Source organism: Hylaeus anthracinus, unplaced genomic scaffold (genome assembly GCF_026225885.1).
Source record: "Hylaeus anthracinus isolate JK02 unplaced genomic scaffold, UHH_iyHylAnth1.0_haploid 12001, whole genome shotgun sequence".
NCBI classification, from domain to species: Eukaryota; Metazoa; Arthropoda; class Insecta; order Hymenoptera; family Colletidae; genus Hylaeus; species Hylaeus anthracinus.
The window spans coordinates 2,840,674-2,849,414 of record NW_026534348.1 but is presented as its reverse complement, the minus strand read 5'-3'; the positions used below and the strand labels follow the sequence as shown (position 1 = coordinate 2,849,414).

Here is an 8,741-nt window from a genome sequence, read left to right as displayed (position 1 = left end):
TTTATATAATTCAATAAATATATATCAAAATTCAATTCCTTTGTATTATTCTTAAAAATTGGCACGAACTTTCTGGACAACCCAATATATATCAAAATTCAAATGTGTATTCAAGATGTCTTTATCAATTATGTTGACATTTATTTCTATTCCCTTGCTGATTGCTGAGATGGACAAAGCTACGTACAAAATTTCAAGCAACGAGTAAAAAGGTATACAATCTTCGATCCGTTCCAATTACAGTCAGAATTGTACGATAATTTTACGTCGAGCTTGATAGAAGTACAATAATTTGTTCGATCGTTAGAGTATCTATTGCTTATCCATGGTTGGAGTAAAATTCTGGCCATGTTTGGTGTCGAAGGGCCCTCGGGAAAAAGGTGGCTCGAACCGTTGTTCGCTCGGACGTAAAGTCGTCCCTGAGGGGAGCCGAGTAGCGGCGGTGGGAGCCGAGTAGCGGCGGTGGGAGCCGAGCGTTATGCTCGTTAACGCCGGTGGCGCCAGCTGGCCGCAATGGAAGGAAGAAGGACGGGAGGACGAGGTGGGAGCGGATGCGCGGCAGGGAGAGGGTGGAGGCGCGTGTATCGACGCGGCTGCGCGATTACGTCGATGCGGTAGGGTAGAAAAGGGTAGCAATTCTCCAGCGGCGGGGAAGCGCTGGCGGTTGGACAGAGAGAGAGGGAGTCGCGAGAGAAGGAGGGGACGGCCTGAAAAGCTCGGGCCAGGCTGGGTTTGATCGCTCAATATCCATCCCTTGGCCGGACGAGAGCGCCTGAGAACAGCGGCTCCAGACGAGGGCACGAATCAACCCTTCCTTCTTTTGCGTCCTCGCCCGCGCCACTGTTCCATCGGGAGACGAACAAGATTAACTGGAGGAGCCGGAGGACCCGTGTTGGAACAGGGATTCGCACGTCGAACGTTCGCAGTGGTACGCGAGGGAGCCAACCCGATCGCTCTCTGCAGCTTTCGTCTGAACCATCGGAATGGAGGGCAAGAAAGTCGAGCAGTATTACTCGCCGCCGCCAAAACTCGGCAAATGGGAAGGTTTTAGGATCTTTCTATGGAACTCCGAGACTGGACAATTCCTGGGCCGTACGGGCGCCAGTTGGGGTAAGTTTTTCCTCGGGGCTTGTCATATTCGTACGCGCGAACAGATTCCGAGTAGACTCGACCGAAATTCTAGCGAAATCGAATCGCGGGTTCGCGCGCGAGTTCGTTCCCGTTACGTCATTCCCAATGACCCCTTGGCGTTCATCTTTATGAGCTCGATGCGTACAGATACTTAAAAGCACAGTATCTAAATTTATTGCTCCTTCTCGATAGTTTCATTTCCGTGTCTTTGCGTATCTTTCCGTGACTTTCGAACGAGAAATGCAATACGTACCCCGAGTTACACACGAACCGTTAACAGAGATGAGTGAAGTTTCTTTTACGAATAAATCCATCGAATAACGAATACCATTGTATTCCTCGAACGGAAACTGAACTTTGCGCCAAACGAATAGAACTCTTCGCTACTTTTCGCATAGTAGTGTCTTATGTTACTAAAATTTTGCCAATCTCTACGCGTTTAGCGGTTAATCAGTGGATTTCCTCTTCGGTTACGGTAAAAAGTGTCGGTTGGCGCGATACGGGGTCAAACTCTGTTTAGTATAAAATTGCTCGCGACAGTTGTTCCGCACGGAAGAAGAAGAAGATTCTTTTCGAAACGTCTGACGAGCAAATGTTTGTTTCGCGATGGAAGAATTCGCTCGATTGGCATTCAATCGTGATTCCGTGTCATTCCTGATGTATAGTGTCGCAATATACGCGCGCACTGCAGCTCATTAGCGATGCCATATACATACACGTAAAGATCTCTCGCGTTGTATTCGAATACGTGACGGCGGTCTGATTTTAGTTGAATCGATTTCTGTCTAACGTCGATACCATAAGACGGGGTGGGGACTGTTTTCACCGTCGTGTGTTCTCTATATCTCTCTCCGCGGTTGAATCTATACTGACGAGCCCAAGAGATTCCTTCCAAATCGAATTCGTTCTTTTCTTCTCTTACCGATTTCTATCCAATTAATCGTCTTTTTCCTATGGCAACTTTCTTATCGCCATTACATGAATTATGAAATACAGTGGGTGTAGAAAGTACACCCATCAATTTCCAAACAAAACTATGTAAAATTTCAATTTATTAACTTATTTTTTTTATAAACAACCACGTTCCACATATTCTCGGAAATCTCTGGAATAGATACAATACACAAAAAAAAGAAGAAAAAAAAAGAAAAATAGCTATTTACGTTAGTTGCGAAATTAACAAGAATGTTGAAGCAATAAGTATTCGCACAAGGGTTTAATTTTTAAAACTTCATTAAAAAGAAAGAAATTTACACGAATTTTTCAAGTATATGATACTTCCTTTGTGATTTTCTTCGGGATTTCCTTTTGATTTTATAATTATTGTAACTCTTCTAAGCGTTAAATTAACTATAATTATTAGTTATTCGAAGTGGGATTTTTTTTTCATTCCTCTGTTAGAGGCATTTTTAAAAGTACTTTCCTGGAAATCTGATGTTTTCTAATTCGTACGGTGCGACAAACTAATTCGTTTACGTTACAAACTCCACTGTAAATGGTTCGTCATAAATAGACTGCGGATCTTTATGCGTTTATAGGAAATTTAACGTGCAAATAATTACAAAATGCAACAATATGTAAGAATATAAAAAAGATTGAATGTAACGTGCACGTTGTAATATTTGCAGAATAAAAATAAATTCCTATTTAGGTTCAATTTTTCTAGGCACGTTCGGCAAGATTTTATTTTGCACAAAGATCGGCAGTCTAGTCACAGGAATCGTACAAATACTTATCGCTTCTATACTTTTAGACACTTCTCCCATTCTTTTGTTAATTTCACAAATTCTATTAACTAGTAAATGTTGTTTGGACTATATCCATCTTAGAGATTTCCGAGAATATGTAAAATATCATCGATCAGAAAAAAAGAAGTTAAAAAACTAGAATTTCACGCAAAAGTTTTATTGGGAAATTGATCGGTGTACGAATACATTCTGCATCCACTGTATATCTCGAAACCACGATTCACGTAACTGGAACCATGGCGTCCGCGAGTTTCGATGAATCGAATCGAGTGTAACGCGAATAAATAACTAGAAAATACGTCTCTGAGCTAACAAGTAAGTTTCGACCGAAGCTCGATCACAGCTCGATGTTATTGCGATAATGACCTCGTTTTTCTAGTTAGAAAATTCTCATGAAAATACACAATTTTTATTTACACGACCTCCCATTTCGTTAAATATATACATTACATTATATACATTTCAAAAAATATGGTTATCCGAACGTTACGTTCAAAGTTTTTCATACCAAGTACGTATACTTTACGATTACGAATAAAATCCAATCCACGCTTACTTGCTTGTTGTAACGTAAACGTCACTTTTGCACAGTCCACGCGTTACCGACGAAGAAACTTTAGTCAAAATTCGCAAATAACTTCGTCCGAATTATCCGTATTCAACAAGAACCTTCGGCAGATATATTTTTTCACACTTTGAGAAAATGGAAAGAAAGAAGAATCGTTATTTAGAAAGTTCTGAACTGGAATAACCATTTAAGGGAAAGCTTTCCGATGTTCGCGTAATTCATTTTTCTGGACACTGTTATCGCTGGAAGGAACGCTCTCGAATGCGTGCAAATGGACGTGTCGAAATAGAATTGTACCGTTTTTATCTATCGGCGCACGTATCCTGTTCCGATAACGTTTGTTTTCATTCGTTTTCCTCGTAACATTGGCGTTTATGCGTTGGAATTCCAAGGTTCCATTAAGTTGCCGTCGAATCGGGTTCGCAGTTTTGTCTCGAGATAAACGTATTTTTGTTATTGGCCGCGCGTCGGCTCACGTCAAAAGTCTATCGGACGACAAAGGCAAAGAGAAACCACGAGAGCGATGAGAGCGAGTGACGATTGGAATTCATTGGCGTAACAGCGAAGTACGACGCTCATCGAACAACTTGATACTACTTAAGTTTCTCAATTCCATGATTTTTTTTTTTACATCTTACTACTATGTTTTCGGCTGGGGTGAGCGGACATGTCGCTTTTGTCTCGGTCTCCTTCAATTTCACGACACTCGGGAGCTTTATGTGGTCGCGTAGTAGTCTATAACTTATAGTATTATACAGTGGGTGTAGGATGTATTCGTACACCGATCGATTTCCAAAAAAAAAACTATGTGAAATTGTGGCTTGTTAACTTTTTTTTTTTCATAAACAACGATATTGTACGTATTCTTGGACGTTAGACTTTAGACGTTATTTCTTTATTATGTTAGATTATTACGTGGGCTTTTTTGAAATATTAGGTTGTCCCAAATGTTTCTTTCGTAATTTGCACTCAATTATTTTGTGCGGCTGTGTTTGTATAAATAAACGATCTAATTTCTTAGATGCTGATGTTGTAACAGTAATGGGGCAAAATGAATCGTACGCAATTCAATAATGTAACATTAGACATAAAATAGTCACGAATTAGACATAAATTAGTCGCTTATTAATACAACGAAAGAAACTTTCGATCGATGATTTCTTTAGTAAATGAAATTTAAATAAATTGTCCAAAACGTGCGTAAATTTTAATTTTATAATAATACTTCTAGAAAGTGTTACAGGAATATTTGATGGAATTAGTCCAGAAATATTGAGAAAATTAATGTACAGATCGTCGTAATTAATTCGTGAAGATTTTGGTAAACTTTCAACCAATTTAGTATGTCACATATTTCTGTATTTTTTCCCTTGACAATAGTAAATTATTTTATTCTTTTTTTATTCATCTATTTTTCTTTATTTGTATTTAAGAATACATGTAAATAATTATTCTTATTCTTTTTTCTTTCTTTCTTTTTTTTTTTTAATTACAAACCTCGAAAGTAATTGACATCGTATAAATCTTGAAAGTTCAATGATTTCTTTAATAAATAAATGGTATGTTTACCTCGGAAAAGCACAGAATTCATTTCTACTTCTAATAGTGTATACACACAGTGGGTGTAGAATGTATTCGTACGTTGATCGATTTCCAAAATAACTTTTCTGTGAAATTGTAGTTCATTAACTCCTTTTTTTTATAATCAATGATGTTCTACATATCCTCGGAAATCTTTGGAATATAGTTCAAATAACAATTACCAGTTTATGTAATTTGCGAAATTAACAAGAAAATACGAAAAACCGGTAGAAATATAGAAGCAATAAGTATTCGCACGGTTCTTACGGCGAATAATTTACAGTAGAATTTGTAACATAAGCACATCAGTGTATTGCTTCATGGGAATCAGAAAACGTTAAATTTCCAATACAAAAGACTTGAAAGATGCTCTAATAAAGGAATGGAAGAAGATCCCGTACCGAATAACGTCGACATTTATGATAGTTAATTTAATACCTACAAGAGTTGCAGTGATTATAAAATCAAAAGGAAATCCCACGAAGTATTAATTATTTATAAATTAATGTAAAGTTCTTATTATTTTTTTTTATTTTTTTTTTTTTTAACGAAGTTCTAAAAATATAACACTTGTACAAATAATTATTGCTTCTGTATTTCTATCGATTTATTGTTTTTCCTTGTTAATTTCGCAATTTACACAAATAGTTATTTTTTGTCGTACTCTATCTATTCTAGAGATTTCCAACTATATAGTCAGGGAAAAAAGGTGGATCGAGTTGCTATGTGTCCATTACGTGTACAAGTTTTTATTTGATTTTACCAATTGTCTTCACGATTAATTGCGACGGTACAGTGTTAATAATCTGCGACATTGTGCTCGGCTCTGTTGTAATAATAATTGCTGACTGATGCGCGCGACACCGCTCAATGCCGTTTATATAATATCGTTGATTACTGTCATTCGTAAAATATTAGCTTAGACCTTATTTTTTCTTGTACCTTTTTCTATTATGGATTCTATTTTCCTAAGTACCACTGAAACTATTCATTAATGTTCTTTATGCAGTCGTAAATGATCTGTAATGTAATTGTTGCACAGATCTCCGGATAACTCTTTTTTCTTTTCTTTTTTTTTTTCTTGTTTAACGGATTACGCTAACATCGTGTTTTACAATTTGTTATAGAAACGTTCAAAAGTTTTGTGGTTTCACGAAAAAATTTGTTTACGTTTAAATTATGGTAAAAGGGACCTAAGCATAAGGTCGAAATAATTATGTTTAACAAACAAAACTTTGTCTACGACTACTGCATTCTTTCTATATTTTCTGAATATATTGAACTTTATTTAGATATTTCTTTTTTATATTACACATGTATTCTTAGTAACTTTACGACGAATATCTCTAATTGCGTAACATAACGCCGTAGCCAGGCGAAATAATTAATATTTTTAGACAGAACAGGTGCGCAATTTTAAATTATACATTTGAAAAGTTCCCGACGAATGTTACTTTGTTAGATCCTATAAATAGGTCGTTTTCTTCCTGGAGTTGACACGCTGAACTATGCGTCTTTATTCTATTTATAAGCGTATCGATCTGGTACAAATGCCTGTATCCGAAATACGTGTTGTATAAAAAGGAAATTGTCGGATTCAGTTCAGAAAAATGTAAGCGCCTTATCGAATTGCACCAAATATAAAAACGGGGACCTGAATAGAGTGTGGAATTAAACGTTCTAAATTGTTAGTAATATCTGTGTACAATTTATAACTAGACCGTGGATTTTTATGGATTTATAGGAAATTTGAATGCGCAAGAAACTATAAAATGCACACGGTATACAATAATATAAAAAAAAAAAAATATTGAAAGTAGAGTAAAGTAAATTGATGTTTGAGACCTGCCTTTTCGTAGGTACAAAAATTTTATTTCACATCAAGATTCGCAGTTTATTCATAACTGACACAAGGGTGTAATAAAATATAATAATAAAACGATTATTGCACTCGAAAATAGAAATGCAATTTTGTAAACGTTTCAGCGATTCTTGATCGCATCGAATGAATTCTTATTCTCTTCAAGTAGTAACGCCTGAAATAAACGAGACTGGTAGACGTAACCGCGTATAATAGTACTTGTAAACAAGAAATTTTCACAAATATTTTTTGTTATACTTCGTTTACTCATGCAACATAGACCAACGCGCAAGCTACTTTTATATTTATCGACGAATTAATGGTCATGGTAATGCAAGCATGAAGCAGAAAAATTAGTTCTGTCGTGATTCCACAATTCGACAAAAATCCTTTGTGAAATTTTGATATGTGCACGATACTAATAATAATAACGTAATTTTTTCATTCGGTTATTCGTTCCACGAGCAGCACTTGAACATGTCTGGGAGATATATGAAAATAATCGTAGTATCTATTAAAAAAATTCTAGATTACTTTGACAAGTTTTCCAAGGTGTCCCTCAACAATTTTCGAATCGTTTTACTGACCTGTTCAAAAGTTACAACAGTTTCTATATAGTATATTTACGTGCAGTTAAATGGAAAACATGCTATCACGTTAATTGAAATAGAAAAATAGTGTTAAAGAAACAGCAAGAATAATCTATACATTTATAAACTGGTAGATCAATAAAAGAAATAATATTTACTACTTGTTACAGAATTGTTTATTAAAAAAGAAAGAAAAAAAATGTGAGATTCACGCTGTTATTATTAAGTTTAAAGAAGTTCCTATTACCAACTGTGAAAGCGTTAGTGTTGCCACGTTTTACTACATAAAAATGATATTTATTTTATTTTATTTTATTTAAAAAAAAAAATAACATTCTCCGTTATGCAGGCATACATTTGTTTTCTAATTTTTATGAAGTGTCTTTAAGTTATTTGTACGGTTCATTTTAGATATAAAAAAATGATGTATTTTTAACCGACTTCGAAAAGGATATAATATATATATATATATTTTTTTTTATTATTATTACTTCAAGTTGAATTTAAGGCATCTTCAATGCCAAAAGTTTTTTTTAGTAATGATTTTAGTATTAAGAATTTCATTCTAAAATTAATATTCGTACGAATGTCGTAATTACAAAGATACGATTAATTAAAATGTCACATACATTTGTGTCCGATTGTACCTCCCATACATCAACTAAATTTCGACTCTTGATTTGGTTTCGCTTTCGTTGGAATACAATACGTGGTTGCTATAGTAACGTAACATTTTCACGGCTTGTTTTTTTCTGCGATATCGATCACGGCGATCAGGCGAAACGCGACGGCGCCGCAAACTTAGAAGCCAGAGCGTGGTTCATTTATGAAGTAGGTCGTTGTTATTGTTACATCCACCTTCGAATCTCTGTACAGGAAATGGCGTCCTCTGTGACGTCTCTCGTTGCGTTTATCTGAGAAATTAGGCGACACACCTTCGCGATGAACGAACGAGAGACGTCCTTGGTAAAAGTTTCGACATCGAGGAATCGAGCTGCAATAGGAACGTGTCGTGGAAACATCGTTTTAGGGTCACCTAAATTCTCCAGGTTTACTTTATATATATATATATGCACGCGAATCGATCTTCCAACTGAACAGTTGCCTGCCGAAAAACGTTGCCGATAATGTTGTTGAGAGCTTAACACCCTTCGAGTTTTATAAGTTTTTAGTTTTATATTATAAGGGTACAGAATGAATTTCTGTACCTAATACAAACGTAGCTGAAATTAGAACTTGGTCGAGAACATAGAAGGTTGATA

The 8,741-nt window shown here is 35.8% G+C and overlaps 1 protein-coding gene across 1 annotated transcript in view; it reads left to right on the top strand.

Annotated features, from left to right (window-relative positions):
- The first annotated feature begins 726 nt into the window (after window positions 1-726).
- The window catches only part of LOC128890879 (sodium/potassium-transporting ATPase subunit beta-2-like), a 21,028-nt gene continuing 13,013 nt past the window's right edge, over window positions 727-8,741 (top strand). Inside the window, exon 1 of the mRNA XM_054149851.1 lies at window positions 727-1,110. Within this exon, the coding sequence (XP_054005826.1) occupies window positions 984-1,110 (127 nt within the window). The 5' untranslated portion in view covers window positions 727-983. The remainder of the gene's footprint in view (window positions 1,111-8,741) is intronic.